This window comes from Megascapheus bottae, unplaced genomic scaffold (assembly GCF_031878675.1).
Source record: "Megascapheus bottae isolate mThoBot1 unplaced genomic scaffold, mThoBot2.hap1 HAP1_SCAFFOLD_43, whole genome shotgun sequence".
Taxonomy (NCBI): Eukaryota; Metazoa; Chordata; class Mammalia; order Rodentia; family Geomyidae; genus Megascapheus; species Megascapheus bottae.
Window position 1 is genome coordinate 115,294 of NW_028327392.1, and position 19,412 is coordinate 134,705.

Genomic DNA, 19,412 nt, shown 5'->3' on the forward strand with positions numbered 1-19,412 from the left:
CCACTTCTTGTTTTCTGTCTGTTAATTGGAATAAGAGTCTTACAGACTTTTTGTGCCCAGGCTGGCTTTGAACCAAAATGTTCAGATCTCAGCCTCCTAGTAGCTAGGATTACATGTGTGAGACACCAGCACTTACCTAGCTGCAGACTGAATTCTTGTGTATGTGTTTAATTTCTTCATAGTGAAGACACCAGCACCCAAAGGGACGATGACTTCTGATCTTGTCTGGAACCAAACACCTGGTGAGTCCATATGCTGCTCATTTTAGTGTGGAACAATTGGAGTATTGTAACCATACAGTATACAGGACAGGCTATGGGTATCAGTACATCCTTGTCTTCAGTTTTGAAAGTAAATAGGCAACAACAGATCAGGTCAAAAGATAATTGCTCCTGTTCTCTTTGGAAGTCAAGTCCTAGGAACTACAAGACTAAATGAAGATGGTCACAGGATTTATATGCAATAAACACTTATTGGAGGGAATGGAAACAGATTTTATGTACAACATAGCTTAATGGAGTCTGAATCCGTTCTTTGCACCACACAACTCAAGTTACTTTGAAAGATCCACCATCACACTGGATGGGAGTACTGCAGAGCCTTTTATCAATCAGAGAGGCAGGGGCTGGGAATGTGGCTTAGTGGTAGAATGCTTGCCTGGCATGCATGAAAGCCCTAGGTTGGAGTCCTCAGCACCAAATAAACAGAAGCAGAGGTGACACTGTGCCTCAAGTGGTAGAGGGCTAGCCTTGAGCAAAAGAAGCTCAGGGACAGTGCACGGGCCCTGCGTTCAAGCCCCAGGTCTGGGGAAAAAAAAATCAGAGGCAGCCAAGAGTAGCACCAGCAAGGAGGGAGCAGGAGTCCTGGAAGCAGAAATACACGTGGTATGTCAGCTTGAGTTCCTACATAGCTAATGAAATGGAAAATAAGGAAAGCAGCAAAAGCACAGTAAACATTATATAGGTTCATAAGGAAAGAACTCTTGGTTGATCATGCATAAAAAACTTTGTTTAGCAGAGGTCATCATTTAATTTAGTAAAAGGCCTCATTTCATGGAAAAAGCAGGAAATACTCCCATGCATGTACAGTATATAAAGTTGTTAGTGAATTATAGCTAATTTGGATGAAAAAGTAAGTGTATGAATTCACATGGTATTTTTCTATGAATCATTTAATCCTTCCGTGTTCTCAAGAGAACCAGAACACAGTGATGATGGGAGAGGTTTGCTTAAAAAGGACAGATATCCAAATATAGATAGGGATGTATATAAAGATGTACAGAGACAAGGCAACAAGTTTATGGGAACTATTTTGAATGTCACAGCAGTGCAGCTTTTGTCTGTGCCATTCTGTCCTTTTGCAAGTTGAGTAAATGACCAAGACACCAGTGTGGAGATGGAGTTCTTGCTGTTCTAGTTACCAGTGAAGAGAACTCTTAGAAAACCCTGATAGGATCCCTTGTGTATGAGACCCTATTCCAATGGGTTCACATTTTCTAGGATTGCAGTTACAAAGGATCAGAGAAAGTAGCTTCTGTACTACCAACTTACATCACGGCACTGGGGAACACAGGTTTCATATTGAAGTGCCTGCTACCATTTGGTTTTTGCTCGGGTGGTAGAAAAGAATCTATCCATGAAGTCCCCTTTTTCCTATTTTCTGGGTTGTTGACAATTGCCAGTGGACTTACTCTCAGGATTTCTGCCTTATTTTGCACATGATATTCTTTCCTTCCTTTTTTTTGGAGTGAGGTGAGGTGGGGTAGGGGCGGTCCTAGGCCTTAAACTCAGGGCCGGGGCACGGTCCTGGGACACGTTTTGCTCAAGGGTAGCACTCTACCACTAATGCCACAGCTCCACTTCTGGCCTTTTCTATGTATGTGGTAGTAACGAATAGAACCCAGGGCTTCATCCATGCTAGGTGAGCATTCTACCACTAGGCTATGCTCCTGGCCAAGACTTTTTGTTTTTGGTTGGTCATGGGGCCTGAACTCTGAGCGGTCTGTCTTTTGGTGGTGGTAGTCATAGGGCTTGAACTCTGGGCCTGGGCGCTGTCCTGAGCTCTTCACCTCAAGGTTAGTGCTCTCCAACATTGAGCCACAGTGCCACTTCTGGTTTTCTGGTGGTTAATTAGAAGAAAAAAGTCTCATGGACTTTCATGCCTTGGCTGGCTTTGAACCTCAATCCTTAGATCTCAGCCTTCTGAGTAGCTAGGGTTACAGTCATGAGCCTCTAGTGCCCTGCTACTTGACTGCCTTTCTGTACACTTAATGATAACTTTTTTTTTTTTTGGTCAGTCACATCAATTGCAGGGCTTGAACTCTGGAGCCTAGGCGCTCCTGAGTAGCTAGGATTAAAGGTGTGAGCCACCACATCTGGCATGGAAACTTTTTTTTATCACCTAAATCCAAGGTTTCTGACTGAATTAATTGTGTATAGACATCATTTACTGAGGGTAAAGTGTTAAAATCTTGGCATCAGGCATGATTATAACTGCTAAATGAGCAGTGATGGTTTTCTAATGAAATTACATCCTCAGTCAAAATTTAGGGAGTTGAGACAGGAGTTTGGTCTAGTGGTAGAGTGCTTGCCTAGCATGCACAAGGGACCTGGGTTTGATTCCTTGGTACCACATACATAGAAAAAGCTGGGAATGGTGCTATGGCTCAAGTGATAGAGCTCTGGCCTTGAGAAAGCCCAAGGACAATGCTCAGGCCCTGATTTCAGGTCCCAGGACTGTGTATGTGTGTGTGCATCCTCCCGGTAATATTATCATCCAGTTGAGCCAGTGGGTCACCAGTCCACTCCTGGCCATGTTGAGGGCACAATAGAGATTCACATGATGAAGCAGCATTGCCAAAAGCTTTTTCAGGCTTCCTCTAGCACAAGCTTCTAAAGTTAAACCTCAGTACTGCAGAGAGGCCTGGCACAGATAGCACAGGTAGAGGTGTGGCTCAAATAGCAGATCTGTGTGCCTAGCATGCTCAGCCCTGTAGATAGAATGATGTTTCTACACTACTCATACTAAATTTCTGTGTATTGTTTAATTTCTTCACGGGTACCATCTAAATGAGTGATGTTGTTCACGTATGTGCTGATGTAAAGATCTGCAGAGTCCATGTACTTGTCATCTGACTGTTAAATAATTTAGAGTAGTGTAACAATAAAGGATACACATGACAGGCTGTCGGTATCAGTATGTCCTTGTTTTCAGTTCTGAAACTAAATAGGCAACAAGATACAGGTCAAAAGATAATTGTTCCTTGTTGGGAGCAGAGTGCAGGGTCAGGCTGACCCATGAATCTGCATCACTGAGTCAGATAACCACCCAAAGAAATGAGCTGTCATGTATGAACACCATGCCTAACTTTGAGCTATACCGTTGGTATTGTGAATCACTTTCTGCTGAGACCTAGAGTGAGAGTAAACATGTGGAACTCCTCCACGCTGCCCACCTTTGTGTTGATAGGCCCCTGCAACCTATATTAGCTGAATGTATTTCCTCATTAAACGAGTTCCTGCCTTGACGGGTCTCCCTGACGTGTCTGATTGTCTTCCGGTGAGGGAGGGCTGGGTGCGGGCAGTCAGTCAGCCCACTCCTTTCTTGGCTCGTCCTGGTCAGAACGTGTTCTCCTTATCTCTCCTGCGGGTCAGGAGGGACCAAGGACTAAAAACCCTGACAATTCCTCTTCTCTTTGGAAGTTAAGTAGTAGAAATACAAGGTTAAATGATGGTCAAGTCGCTGCAGCCAGGTGCACATGCAGCCTGAAGTGCTTTCTAGGAAAACAATCTATGCAGGATGTGGACTATGTCAAATTCCACGCCTTTGCCTCTCAGTTTTTGCTTTCAGAAGAGCCTGCTTATAAGAAGTCCTCTCTTCACACATCTGTTTTCCATGACTGTTTAAGCCAGGAATTAAATCAGTTTTAGAATGACAGATGAGTTTCATTTTCAAACTTGGAAGAGAACCAGTGAAGGCTGGAACGTGTTTTGGAATGAAATGATATGTCTTTCCCAATCCAATGTAAGCTTCTTTGTTCAGCACACCAAATCAAATTGTTCAAATGCAAAGAGATATTTTACAAAGGTATTTGATGACAAGAAACAGTGCTTTGGGAGGAGGACATAGCTGTGTGGTAAAGATGGCTACTATATAGAGTCTGGTTACATCTCCCACTCAGACCAAAAACTTGATCTCTGACAACCCAAAAACAAACAAAAAGGAAATGCCCTATGGAATTAGGTGCATACTAATTTCAATATTAGCATTTCTCCCTCCCTTTCCCATGTCTCATTATTCTAATCAGCAGTGTGCTTGTATGATCCATCGTGCCATCGCTGGAATTTTGCTGCTTAACTAAGGGTAAGAGTATTAGAGTTTTCTGACTGAGATGGCTTCAAACTGAATCCCCACATCCCAGCCTCCTGAATACTAGGTTTACAGGTGTGAGCTACTGGCACATAGCAAATCTCATTAATCTGAAATACGTCCACATCCAAAACAGGGAGATAGACCAATCAGTAGATCACTGGATAGATAGATGGATGGGCACACAGACTTTCCAACAACCCTCCATTGAAACACTCAGCCAAGTTCTCATCTATGTGTATGGGGTGGGGAGGGGAAATGATCAATGGAGTTTGAACTCAGGGCCTCAAGTTTTCTTTTACCAGTTCAACTGATAAGTCATACAGGAAGCTCTTTTTCCACATGGATATTTTGAGGTATTTTGATTTTTGCCTCTAGTGTGGCTCCACAGTGATCCTATTTTCCACTTCCTCTGTTAGCTGTGCCTGTGCTAACCAAGAATTACAATACTCTCAACCTCAGCTTCCCATATAGCTTCTAGAAGTCTGAGGAAATACATTTCTGCTGTTTGGATTTCCTTGTGGTAGCATTTAATGGCAGAGTTGGAAAACTAATATCCCAGGGATGTGGAAGGATGGCATGAAGAAAGGCTTGGCCAGGGTAAGAGGACTACAGTCCAGGTGAGGGAGAACGAGAGTGGGGCCAAAAGGGAGAAGGCCTCAAGGCATCATGCAGGGAAGGTCAGGAAGTAGACAACAAGCAAGTATCATGCCCCTTGTCACTGTGAGAGTTCTAACATCTGACCACCTTTCCATCTCAGGGGAATCCCAAGATGAGTGAGAGTGAGATTGAGAGGAGCTGATGCTCCCTCTTCTGTGACTATTTCCAAGTAGTTGTGCAAAGAAGTTTTTATTCAACCAAATCAGTTAATGAGTACACTGCACCTTGATAAATGTCTCCTTTCCCAACTCTCCCAACCCTACTTACCTCATTTTACCAGGTTCCAGTTTCATTCAAGTCCTTTGAATAGTATGGCTATATTAATCAAATGCATATGCACTTTACTTACTCATTTAAATACTTGAGTTTAATTCACTCAGAATACACTTATGATTTTAATTTTGTGTTCACTTATCTTCATTCTGATCCTACTCTAGATGTTTGGGATGAGATGTCCCTGTCACTGGAGGAGAAATCAGGCATGTGGGCATTAAATGTTACATCAGAGATGTCCACAGGGTCCTGTGGGAACACAGTGCAAACGAGGGCGTGGGTCACCACCACCCAGATAATGATCATCCATGACCAGGAACAATTTTCAGTGATTACATACGTCCATGTGTGTGCACATACACAACAGACCCTAAAAATGGGCAATGGTGGCCCATGCCTGTAATCAGAGCTACTCGGGAGACTAATCTAAGGACAGTGGTTCAAATCCAGCCAGGGCAGGAAAGGCCATGAGACTAATATCTAGCAAACTATTTAGAAAATGCTGCAAGTAGTGCTGTGGCTCACGTGGTAAAGTGAGAGCATTGAACAAAACAACAAACTCAAGGACAGAGCCCTGGCTCTGGGTTCAAGCCCAAAGACCACCAAAGAAAAAGATAAAACTGGAGTTTGGCAGATTGAGTTCTGCAGCTTTGGGAGTAATTTATAGGAAGCAGCTCAACTTGTCTCCTCTCTTCCCAATGGCATCCAGTGATTGGCAGGATCTAGCTCACCCGTCCTATGCTTGATCGTCAGTGAGGACGCCCCTATACCCTAGCAGACTGGCTGGAGGCCCTGGCATTGGGGCTGTGCTGTCCCCACTCCTTTCCTCTGGGCTCCGCCCCCACGCTCTCAGGCACACCCACTCTGCATAGGGGACAGTGGGAGACAAGGACTGGGTTCCTAGACTGGAAACTGCCTTGCTCTGCTCTCTAGGTAGTGGATGTACTTGGGAACTTCAGGAGGATGCAGCAACTTTCTGCCATGCTGCTCCCTTCAGCACCTGGCAGGATCAGCCGAGTCCAGTTCCTCAGGGCCCCTCAAGGCCCACAGCCTTCCGTGTAGCACAGGAGGCACAGAACCCCGCATGGGTCCCCTTGGGCCTGGCGCCGGGGTGGGTACTGCTCTACCACTCAAGCCTTAGCTCATCTTATGGCACTTGCTTTTTTTCTATGTTTCTTTTGTCTGTTCTTCTTCCTCCTTTTTACCTCTCTCTCCTCCCTCCTCATTTTGGTCAATTAGAGATAAGTCTCAATGAAAGTTCTTTCCAGGGCAGGCTTCCAACCGCCATCCTCAGATCTTGAGTCCTCCTGAATAACTAGGATTACAGATATGAGGCACCAGCTCCCAGCCTGTTTTGATGCAAACAGTGCTGTTCCTATTACAGTTTTGGGTATAGTATATCCAAACAAAGTAAACCTGGGTGCTGGAGGCTCACACATGGAATTCCAGCTACTCAGGAGATTGAGATCAGAAGATTAAGTATCAAAGCAGGGAGGGGTTAGGGGCGCACAGGAAAGTCTGTGAGTCATCACCATTTAATCAGTAAAAAAAGCCAGAACTGGAGATGTGGCTCAAGTGGTAGAGCTATAGTCTTGAGTTCAAAAGCTAAGGGACAATGTCCAGTCCTGAGTTCAATCCTCAGTACTACTGGTGCCACACATATCTCTGTGTGTGTGTGTGTGTGTGTGTGTGTGTGTGTGCACAGAAAAGTTACATGTTCAGTATTACAAAATGCATGCAATATTTTTATGCTGTTGTCTCATATCAGCCCGGGACAGTGAGATCTACAGTGAGTGAAAAGATTGAGGCATGCCTCCTCACCCACCCATCATTCACTCAGCTACTGGTATCTTCCAGGCAGGCTGCTGGTATCTGCCCACTTCCTTCTGGAAATCTCATGGATCCCATCCCCAGCTGGGGACCTTGGGAGATGCCTGTATCTAAATAAACAGCTACTTACACTCTCCCAAAGCTCAGGGTACAGAGGATCACGGGGCTCTGTTCCTAGATTGGTTTATTATGGCAGAAAAAGAGCAGTCTATGCCAAGAACTCTCTTCATCCCAGGATACCAAATAGCAATGATAACTGTAAGGATACAGAGGAAACAGCTTCTCCTCTTGAAGGAAAATCACTAGCCCTAAGCTAGCCAGGGTTACACTCATAGTGAGATCCTGTTTCAAAAGAGCAAAAACAGCCAGGAGCCAGGGGCTCATCCTATAACTCTAGGTAATCAGAGTTATAATAAGAACAAATATTTTCCCATACTGCTTAAATCTGTAAGGTTTCTCTTTAGTGTATTCTTTCATGTCTGTGAAGATGGTAGAGAAGAACAAATGCTTTCCCACATTGCTTACATTTATAGGGTTTCTCTCCAGTGTGAATTCTTTCATGTCTTCGAAGGGAACAGGGAAACACAAATGTTTTCCCACACTGCTTACATCCATAGGGTTTCTCTCCAGTGTGAATTATTTCATGTCTTTGAAGGAAATGGAGAAGAATGAATGTTTTCCCACATTGCTTACATGTGTAGGGTTTGTGGCCAGTGTGACTTCTTTCATATCTGCCAAGGGAACGGCAAAAAACGTATGTTTTCCCACATTGCTTACACCCATAGGGTTTCTCTCCAGTGTGAATCCTTTCATGTTCTTTAAGGTAACTAGAGAAAGGGAAGGTTTTCCCACATTGCATACATTCATAGGGGTTTTCTCCAGTGTGACTTTTTCATGTTTTCGAAGGGCACCAGAAAAAGCGAATGTTTTTCTCCATTGCTTACATCTATAGGGTTTCTTGACAGTGTCAATTCTTTCATGTGCTTTAAGAGAACTAGAAAAAGAGGATTTCCCACATTGCTCATATGCCAAGGGTTTCTCACCAGGGTGGATTCTTTCATGCCCTTGAAGAATACCAGAATGAGGGCAAGATCTTCTACAATGCAGACTTTCACAGCAGTGTTTAACTTCAGTGTCAATTTTTTCTTGTCTGTGAAAAAAACTGCTAAAGGAGTTTTCACATTGTTTAGCTGCAAATGGATTTTCCTCATTGTGCATTCCACAGCTGATTTTCCCCTGATGGAATTTCCTGTAAGCTCTCCCATATTCTTTATGAGTGTTGTGGCTGTCCACATATACTGATATGTCCTGATACTGAAAAGATATTTGTCCTGTGTGAGCTCTGAAAGGCATACCCATGGGTGAAGGAGCAAGGGTGGTTTCTCCAAACATATAGTTTTTGAAAGATACAAGTCTGGGTAGAGTTTTCTTATTCATGGTATGTTCTACATTCTGTTGGAAGGCTTCATTAAACTGACTCTCTTCTTCAGATCCATAGAGCCTCTCTAAAAATATAGTTCTGAAAAACAAAAGGCAGACAAACTAAGAACTTTTTTTAAAGCACTAAACCATTAAAAAGTATCTCCTGTGCCTGCATGGTCTTCTCCAAATGGTCTCCATAGTGTCATATTTTAGACTTCTGAATTTACAAATTTTGGAACTCCACTTGTATACATGTTAAAAGAAAAATGTCCTAAGATTAAGTCAATTTCTATCCTTATGTATTTGCGTTATCTGTTTAGTTTAAAATTTTCCTGCCACCCTACAATATTTGAAAGAACAGTATTGTTTCTGCTTAGTGCAATTACCTTTTTTCTTCCCTGAAGTTTTGGTTAACTTCACTATTTTCTTGTCCCTGCTTCTTTTCTAAAATACAAACACAGAAACCATTGATTGCTTCAACATTACAGAAACAATATTAAGACTACCTCACTTTTCATGGCATAATGAGATCATGGTATATTTACAGTCATATATTCATCTACATGTTCCATTTTTCATTCTAAATCATGCAGCATTACCAAGGGCAGGAACAGCTCACAGTTAAGTAAGGGAATATTTACCTATGGAGGCCAGGTTCTTAAATGTTTCCCCCATCACATCTTGGTAGAGCTTCCTTTGAGAAAGACTTAGTAAAGCCCATTCTTCCAAAGTAAAATTGATGGCCACATCCTCAAAGTTCACAGTCTCCTAAAATATTCCACAAATAATTCCAAAAGCAAGAGTTAAAAGCCACAGAACTGGAAATGAGATTCAACTTATTAACAACAACAAAAGAAACACATATATTGTGTTGCCTAGTCAGCAATTTAATATTCACCAGCCATCTTTTTTTTTTTGGCCAGTTCTGGCTGGAAATGAGCATTTCCCATCTCCTGGGGCCAGTAACTCATGCCTATAATCCTAGCTTCCCCTCTGTATGGGTGAGATCTGAAAGAAGTGAAACCTGCAGGGAAAGCACCTGAGCCCCTTAGTGCTGGTCATAATAGTTCCAACAGTAATAGTCTCACTGTAATGAAAAGCCCAAGAATAAATGTGCTTACTACTGAATTCTCCCAGTCCTTTAAAGAAGAATCAAGAATGTTCCATAAAATGGAAAAGGAAAGAACTTTGCCACACATTCTGTGAAGCCAGTATTAGTCTGATAGCCAAACTGAACAAAGATACCACAAAAACAGAACAGAACTATTTATATATATAAAGAATGTCTACATAATTCATCTTTTGGCAAATGTGGATACAGAAAAAGATTAGAAAGACACACCAGAGTGAGCATGGACTAGTATTCACCTACACAGTAAATCCACACTTGTTTATATTATGTAAATTTAGCCTGAAATAAACAACTAATTTATTTGAAGAAATCTATTTCATCCTATACTCTCAAGTCCTGAATAAGAAATTTTCCATCTTCCACTCACATCATAATAGAACCTACTGAAATGGAGATGCAAAAGAGCATTTCAGTTGAGTTCCAGTGGCTCATGCCTATAATCTTACCTGGTCAAGAGGCTGAGGTGTGAGATCTGAAACCAGTCTAGACAAGATACAAAACTCCATTAAGGCTTATATCTCAATCATCAAAAAAAAGTTGAAGCTATGGCTGAGTGGTAGAACACTAGTCTAGAGCAAAAATGGTAAGAGACAGTGCCCAGGTCTTGAGTTTAAGCCTCGGGACTAGTATACACACATATACACTGACAAAAACAAAATACTAAAAAGACAAAGAAAAGGGGCTGGGAGAAGCTGCCTTAGTGGCTCATGGTTTGATGGAAACCAACACGGCAATGCTTCAAGGCCTTAGAGACCACTAGCACTGGGCTGGTACAACACAGCACAGGTCATTCTATGGGACACTGAGGAAAACTTTAGCAGCCAGGAAATGGAACTCTGGTTCCTCTACACCGCCTTCTAGTCCACTCTTACCATCATGAAAGATTTTTCCAGAGGCCTAAAATCAACCAGTCATGAAACACTCCCTACAACCTGGGAAGGCTGTGACTTGTGTTCTACTTATCTGTTATCACTTGTGACAACTAATATGTTGTGGTTTGGGAACATGATTTAATTATCCAGCAGCTGACAATTCAGTTGTAACAGCATTCAGGCTTATCCCAATCCATCTCACTATATAGTCACTATCCACTAAAGGGGCCAATCTATAACATGTTTTCCCTACCAGATAGCCAGTCCTGTGGGTCTTGAACTCAGCCTAGTGTTATCCCTTTTAAGCTGTTTTTGTTTTTGTTTTGTCATTGTGGGGCTTGGACTCTGGGCCTGAGCCCTGTTCCTGAGCTCTTCAGCTCAAGGCTACCACCCTACCCCTTGAGCCATAGCACCACTTCCACTTTTCTAGTGGTTAATTGGTGATAAGAGTCTCATGGTCTTTAGTGCCAGGGCTGGCTTTCAACTGTGATCCTCAGATCTCAGCCTCCTGAGTAGCTAGGATTACGGGTGTGAGCCACCTCGGCCGGCTCCTTAAGTTGTTTTGTGCAGGCTGGCATTCTACTACTTGAGTCATGACTCCACTTCTGCCTTTTTGGTGATTAATTGGAGATATGGACTTTCATGCCAAAGAGAGCTTCAAACTGAGCTTCCTGAGTATTGACAGTTTAAGAGGGGTGAGTCAGGGGTGCCAGGCTGCCAGTCCCCAGCCTGCCAATGCTACAGAGAGGCAGCACTCTGGCAGAGTTCATGTTCCCATGCATTCAGACAATATTTGAAAACAGCTTATGAAAAGAATCAAAGACATTCCAATTGGTTATCAGATTTCAAGATATTTTAGGATCTCTGTACCAGGAATAACTTTGTATATTCTCAACTTCTTTGGGGGCTTTGAACTCAGGGCCTAGATGCTGTCCTTTAGGTTTTTTATGGCTTTTGTTGCACCACTTGTGTTTGTTCTTTGAAGGCAATAACCTGTACTATAGGAGTTTGTCATGACTTTTGATAACTATTATCTGTTGTGTACAACACCAATGAGTTGGTTATCCAACCCCAACTAGATGTCCAGTTCAGTTTTCATACCGCTCAGGCTTTGCACAATCTACAAAAAATTTGGAATCAGTCCAAATCTCAAGATCAAGTTTCAAAGGCAGTGTGGGCCACTGTTACATTTTTTTTTCTTTCCTTTTTTTTTTGGCCAGTTCTGGGGCTTGAATTCAGGGCCTGAACACTGTCATTGGGCTTTCTCAAGGCTAGAGCTCTACCACTTGAGCCACAGCACCACTTCCAGCTTTTTCTATGTATGTGGTACCAAGGGATTGAATCCAGGTCTTCATGCATGCTAAGCAAACACTCTACCACTAGGCCAAACTCCCATCCCCAACTGTAAGACTCTTATTTCCCAATAAAGTAGTAAAAAAAAGTTGGATATACAGGTGTAGCTCAAGTGGTAGAGTGCTGACCTTTAATGAAAAACTAAGAGACAATGCCTAAATCCAAGTCCTGGCCTCGGTATCCAAAATACACAAAGGATTTCTAGAGTAAGAACCAATTTTGCTGTCTTTTCTCATCCCTTCTCTACAATTCTATTCTATTTTTGCCTTCTTTAGAAAACAAAGCTCTTTTCTCCCTATCCATGTAAATGTTATGTTTCTGGGTTTCCTTCTATTAATAAACCCAGAAACCGGAAAACATCTGACCCATCATGGTCAGATGTTAATCAGCCTTTCACTTAAGAATCAACATCTGGCCAGGCCCTGGAAGCTCACACTTGTAATCATAGCTACTCACAAGGCTGACATATGAGAATCACGGTTCAAAGCCAGCCCAGGCACTAAAGTCTGTAAAACTCTTATCTCCAGTTAACCACTAGCTGTGGCTCAAGAGGTAGGGTGGTAGCCTTGAGCTGAAGAGCTCAGGGACAATCTCCAGGCCCAGAGTCCAAGCCCCATGGCTGACAAAAGAAGAAGGAGGAGGAGGAGGAAGAGAGGGAGGAGGAAGAGGAGGGAGATAGGGAGGGACAGGGAGAGGGGGAGGGGAGGAGGAAGAATAATTAACATCTGGTCACTGCTCTCACAGTTGTGACCACTTGCAGTAGTGGCTGTCTTACTTCCACTCTGGCCCAGACCTGTCCTATCTGGTCCTTGGGGTATAGCTGCTGTCCCAGCCGTGCTCCAATGCTGCTCCTCTTCTGGCAGCTTCCCAGCCCCTCTGGAGCTCTTCAACAGGGCTGGAACTAGAGATATTTCCTCCTCTGCCACCTGCTTGTCCTAATAATGCACAAGATGGCATCAAACTCCTGGGCACAAGAGATTCTTCCACATCGGAGTCCCAAGTGGCTGGGATGACAGACTCTTGTAAACAATTTTATATGCAGTGTCTTCAGCCTATTTAAATAAATATCAAGCAGTGTGATAGCTGGCTTTTATGATCTTTTCAAAATTGTGAATCATGTCTGATAATAGAAAATTGGGAGACCAGCCTCCAGCACCACCACACCTCCTGAGGAGCAGTTATATTTGGCACTAGAGGCAAAAATCCTTCATCAGTGAATCCAAAATCCTTTATCAGTGAATCAATTTGAAACATCTGCCCCACCTCCCATTCTTTGTAAAAACCAGGAATAACTATGTTCACATTTCTCCAGCACTGAAAAAGAAAGTAAAAACCTGGGCTCGATGGCTCACACTTGAAATCCTAGCTACTCAGGAAGCTGAGATTTGAGGATCTTGGTTCAAATCCAGCCTGGGCACTAAAGTCCATGAAACTCTTATCTCAACTTAACCACCAAAAACCTGGAAATGGTGCTGTAACTAAATGGGTAGGGGGGTAGCCTTGAGCTGAAGAGCTCAGGGGCAGCAGTCACACCCAGAGTTCAAGTCCCATGACCAAAACAAACAAAAAAAGGTAAAAAGATTTCTCCTTCATCTGATTTTGAGCACAACATTCATGTTGGCTTTGATGATGGTAATGAAGAATTTACTGGCAGGCCACAACAGTTGGCTTGGCCGATTCAGACCTCAAAATATCACAAAACTAGACTAGTAGAAGTATCTGTAGGCTGTGCTGAATGTCTTCTAGTTCTAAAACTCTTAACACTGTGAAGCAGAAACATATATGTTTGATTCCTCCTGAGAAAAATGACTTCCTTTCCAGTACACTAAGCACTGAATTCCAAAGGATCAGAAACATCAGCAACAACAGAGAAGATGGGGATGAAGAAGCTATACCTCCTGTCATTGCCCTGTGAACAGATCGTGCAACATTAACTTACACGCAGTCAGTATTTGACCCTATTCCTGCACTAGGTGGTGACGTTAATGCTGACAGTAGTGTCAAGTTTTCAGACAAAAATAGACCAGGCTAGGAACCTGGCTGTAGTGAGTGCTTGCCTAGCTTGCACAAAGACCCGAGTTCAATTCCTCAGTACCACATACATAGAAAAAGCCAGAAATGATACCATGGCTCAAGTGGCAGAGTGAGAGGCCTTGCGGAAAAAACCCAAGGACAGTGCTCAGGCCCTGAGGGCAAGCCCCAGGACTGGCAAAAAAGGAAAAAGAAAGTCCATTGTTTTTATATCTTGGAGTTCATTTCAGTACATATATTATTTTATATAAATATGAAAAGGTATTCAGGCATTGCACCTTTGTGATTCTTTCAAGAGACTTCTCTTCTGGTCTCCCTGTATGTGAGTAGCTAGAATTCCTTTATCATTTGTCATATCCCAGTGCATTTTAGATCTAACTTCAGCATAGTAAAGAGAATATGAGCCCTCTGAGTTGTTTTCATTTTTTATACCTATTCACAACTCAATCAACTTTTAGGACCAATGTGTTAGCCAGCAATTTGAAATCCTTATGGATTTTTTTTTAAGAGAATACCTCCATTAGCCACAAGCAAACGTACTGCAGAAGAAGCCAGGTTGACAGGCAATTCCTGGCTCATCTCTCTGATCCTCCATGGTGAGAGATACTCGGTCACCACAAAGTCAGCCAGGCTGTCCTATCACAACAAGATCTCTGTGATTTCAAGATCAAAGTAATATGAGTTATTGAGGGCTTTCTATCTGCCAGGCATTGTTCTAAGCACTTTTTATACTAATTAACACATTCAGTCCTCATAGCACCACGGGGTTATCCAGGGGTATTATTAATCCCTGATGTGCAGTTTGGGAGCCTATCTTCCAGAAAGAAGCTATTAAGTTTGAAGAGTCTGAGACTCTTATCTCCAATTAATCTCTAGAAAACTGGAAGTGGGGCTGTGGCTCAAGGGGCAAGGCAGTAGACTTGAGCTGAAGAGCTCAGGGACAGGCCTGGAGTTCAAGCCCCATGACCTACAAAAAAAGGAAAGGAAAAAAGAAGCTCTTCAAGCTGGGCACATAGCCTCGGCTACGATTATCCTAGCTATTAGGCATAAACACTCACGAATGCAGGAACTCAAGCGCGTGTGTGCCTGAGAACGCATCCATGTGCATGTGCATGCACACGCTCGCGCACTCGCGCACGCGCACACACATACACACACACACACACACACACACACTTTTAATTTAAAGAGTGAGTTTTCAACTCAACACATCAACTCAGCATGTTATTTTGAAAGTATTTTGCCTGCTCCCCCCACCTTTTTTGTTTTTTTGTTTTTTGGTGCAGGTCCTGGGATTTGAACTCAGTACTGAGCAACATCCCTGGGTTTTTCTGCTCAGGTCTGGCATTCTACCACTTAAGCCAAGACTCTACTTCTTACTTTTCAGTAGTTAATTGGAAATAAGAATCTCATGGACTTTTCTTCCAAACATGCTTGGAATTGTGATCCTTAAATCTCACACTCCAGTAGCATGGATTACAGATGTGAGCCACCAGTGTTGGAATAGTACTGAAAATTTTAATACTTTGACTTTGTCAACTCCATCTCTTCTACTCTAAAATTCATTATATTTACAATAGTTAAAGAGTTTTCCTGTAGACACACACTTTGATATTGGTTTTAATGCATTGTATCTCTTAATTGAAATATTTAAATAGTGTTAAAAGTAATACAGAACTGTGATTTTTTCATTTTAAACAGTTCACCTCTTGTTGAAAGAACAATTAATTATGACTCAAGGTTGAAAGAAGGAAAATCAACATCTGCTCTGATCCTATATTATATTTATCTAAATGAATTCCAGGGGCTAACGGGAAGACACAGAAATGGAGGCACAAAGCCTGGCACAGAAGCTCATGTCTGTAATCCTAGCTACTCAGGAGGCTGAGATCTGAGGAACAGGGTTCAAAGCCAGCTTGGGCACTAAAAAGCTGTGAGGCTCTTATCTCCAATTAATCACTAAAAAATGAGAAGTGAGGTTGTGGCTGAGGGGTAGGGCAGTCACCTTGAGCTGAAGAGCTCAGGGACAGGACCCAGGCCGAGTTCAAGACCCATGACCCCCCTTCCCCCAAAAAAGTAACCATTAAAAGTCAACATTCATCCTGTTGCCAGGGGCAGAAGTACCCTGTATAATCCTGGCTACTCAGGAGGATGAGATTTGAAAGCTACGCTGGGCAGGAACATCTGTGAGACTCTTATCTCCAATTATCCACCAGAAAGCAGCAAGGGCAGCTGTGGCACAAGTGGTAGAGCACCAGCCTGAGTGAAAAAGCTCAGGCCCTGAATTTAGCGCCCAGACTCATACATGAACACAAACACATGCACACACATACATCGACATCATAAAACAAACCTGAAATCAGTCACATGTCAGAGAGGACAACAGATCTCTCCAACATCCACCACCACCAGATGTGTATATGGATCTCCATCTCCAATGTGTTTGGTAATTTAGGAGACAGGTGAAAATTCACATTATTTATCTTGGGAGCACTCAGAATGGTCCGGGGATTTAAACCCTGCTTCCCTTGGCCCTGAAAAGTCTCTTAGGAAAACCAGGAGAAAGGACAGATGACTGGGGAAACCACATTCCCCCTGCTCCATCCTACAAATAATAAATTCCTCCACCCCACACAGCCTGTGGTGACTTCACCTCCTCTGGAGCAGACAGGATGGCCAGGACCAGGTGGCAGGACTCCTAGGACTCAGGTGCCCGCTGCCAGCCCCGCCCCGCCCCAGACCTTCTCGCAGGCCTTGCAGGGCTGAGGAGCCCTTCACTACCTGGAGGAGCTCTTCACTACCCGGCCCCCTAGGGCCTACCAGACCCAGCTGAGGCCCTGCCTTCCGGATCCGCCCCCCACCCCGCCCAGGATCCTGACTGCGGACCGGCGTCCTCACTCACCACTTCCTGCTCCCCGGGCACCCCGCTGTCCTCGCGGAGATCCACAGGCACTGCACCCCACACCCCGCGGGCGGCTCTGAAACCAGCCCGGGCCGTGACGTCTGTGGGAGTCTAACCTGGAGAAATGTCAGCAGCGGGGCGAGGCCCTGGGTGGAGGGCACTGGCGTCCAGGGAAGAGCCCGAGAGGCCACGCCCAGGACCGCAGCTCAGCTTCCCCAACTGGGATGGCGGGAGTTGTTACTGAGCAGAGACTCCACCACAGGGACTGAATTAAAGTTCAGGAGGAGACAGCCCCACTCATGCAGGCAGCATGTGCCTCTTGCCATGGACGCTTCTCATTGGACGATTCATGAAGACGCTCCTGCAATTAGCCAATCAGAAGCAACCTGTGGTGATTGGCTCACCGTGGCCCATCCCACCCCCAGGCCTGAGTCACCCTACTGGGTTCATTTACCTGACTGAGTGGAGTTGAAGGAAGGAATCCAGTAAAAACCATCTCCTGTTAGCTCAAGCTTTAGTCCCTGAGCCAGTTATTTGTACAGCAGACTTTGCTCTATGTATCCATTTGTAGTTTGTGTGTGTGTGTGTGTGTGTGTCTGTCTGTCTGTATCCTAAAGGCTTGACCTCAGTCGGCCTGGGTGCTGTTTCTAAGCTTTTTTTTAACTCAATGTTAGCTCTCTACCACTTCAGCCTTTTTTTTTATGTTTATTTGAGTTTGTAAAAGTCACAGGGCGTTGGAGAACCCTCAACAGAGGAGAGTAAGTGTTCACCGAGTTATTGGTGGGGACTCCCACCAGATAGCCCTAAGGATGCCATAATTGACACCAAGTTTACTCCCTCAAGAACTGGGAGAAAAATGGCCCATTTCTGTTGGCCTGGATGAGGGTTTAGGGCTTGGGTGTTTACAGTTTTGAACTAAGTGTGGGAGTACAGCGTGTACTGTGGAATTGGAAAGACCAGTTTACAGGGGGAGGAAAAGCCTTGGTCCATACATCTGGTCAAGGAGGAGCTGCACCCAAAGCGGCATCATTGGGACTGGCCAGGGACTTGACAATGCAGAGGTTGGTTTGGCACACGTTGGGATTGGACAGGACATCTGAGGAATTAAAAGTTGTATAGCATGGCACAGAGGGATAAAAGGGGAGATTTAAGGGCACGGTGTGATGGGTGGAAGTAGGTTTTATTTTTAGTAGAAATGTTAACTAGGAACCAAACCACAGGGGATTGTTGTAGGGGAGCCCAAAGAAAATAATCTGTTTTAATTAAAAGATTGGAGAATGGGCCAGGAGCATAGCCTAGTGGTAGAGTTCTTGCCTAGCATGCATGAAGCCCTGGGTTCAATTCCTCAGTACCACCTACATAGAAAAAGCCAGATGTAGTGCTGTGGCTCAAGTGGCAGAGTGCGAGTGTTGAGCAAAAAATGTCCACGGACAGTGCCCAGGCCCTGAGTTCAAGTCCAAAGACTGGCAAAAAGTTTTTCATAAAACAATTTAGGAGATGAGTATAAAGAAAAAGAAACACTAAAACCATAGAAACCGCCATCATCCAGAAAAATTAACCACTAACTGAGTCCTATAACCAGATAGTTTGCTGATGCTTTTGAATTTTAATATGTTCAGATGATTCCTTTCTGGATATAAATACACATATGTGCAGATACTATCTCCTAGTACTGGCATTGGGGCTTAAACTCAAGGACTTGCTCTCCTGTTTTGGCTTTTTCCTAACTGAAATACTAGGCAAAATAGGCACCCTAGCTATGATTCTGTGTCTGAGGAAGTTGTATCTGCACATACATCTTTGGATTACTGGTCAGTGGCCTCTGTATCCTAAAAAAGACATACTGGCCATACAGGGCTTATCGGAGCCCCATGTATATATGATCTTTCATTTCAAAGACAGGCTTCTCACATTTAATATTCCATTGCTCTTGAAAGAGGAAATTCATCTTGTCAGAATGTGATCTTCACAACTCCCCACAGCTCATTTTGTTTATATCATTATTCTACAGATTCCTTCTATGGTTCTTTTAATTTAGTTATTTTGTATTATTGTCATTATAAAGGTGATGTACAGAGGGGTTAGTTATATTCATCAAGTAAAAAGTACATTCCTTTGTGGACAATGTCATCTCTTCCCTTGCTGTCTCTCAAGCACAATTCTTTTTTTCCATATATTTTTATTGTAATTAATAGTAGGGTTACATTATATTCATAAGATAGAAGGTGCATTACTTCACAAATATTGATACCTTTTCTCATGTCCTGTTTCCCATTTCCCTCCCTCATCCCCTCTCACAACTTAATTTCCCCCTTTCCCTCTCCTATTTCAAATAACCAATTAAGCATATATAAAATATATCAGATAATAAGGTGAAGTATTATAACAATAGGAGATAACCAAGGGACAGTAAAACAGATGAGAGATAACATAGTACATCAAGGACAACAATCACTCATTATATGGCTTTTGTTTCTACATCCTGGAGGTCCTTTCATTTAGCGTCATACTATATGGCTTTTTTTTCTGTGTTGATCTTTTGCTCAGTGGCAAGACATATGTATAAAGA

General features: G+C 43.3%; 1 protein-coding gene and 1 long non-coding RNA gene across 2 annotated transcripts in view; both read right to left on the bottom strand.

The window, feature by feature from the left end:
- The window catches only part of LOC150039918 (uncharacterized), a 128,606-nt gene that overhangs the window by 26,697 nt on the left and 82,497 nt on the right, over positions 1 to 19,412 (bottom strand). The gene's annotated exons all lie outside the window — the stretch shown is intronic.
- Positions 6,320 to 17,257, bottom strand: LOC150039921 (uncharacterized). The gene is given in 7 exon segments (XM_090327494.1): positions 6,320 to 8,019; positions 8,022 to 8,650; positions 8,940 to 8,997; positions 9,195 to 9,321; positions 12,686 to 12,794; positions 16,821 to 16,944; positions 17,248 to 17,257. Coding segments are annotated over 7 exon segments (1,485 nt in total). The 3' UTR covers positions 6,320 to 7,591.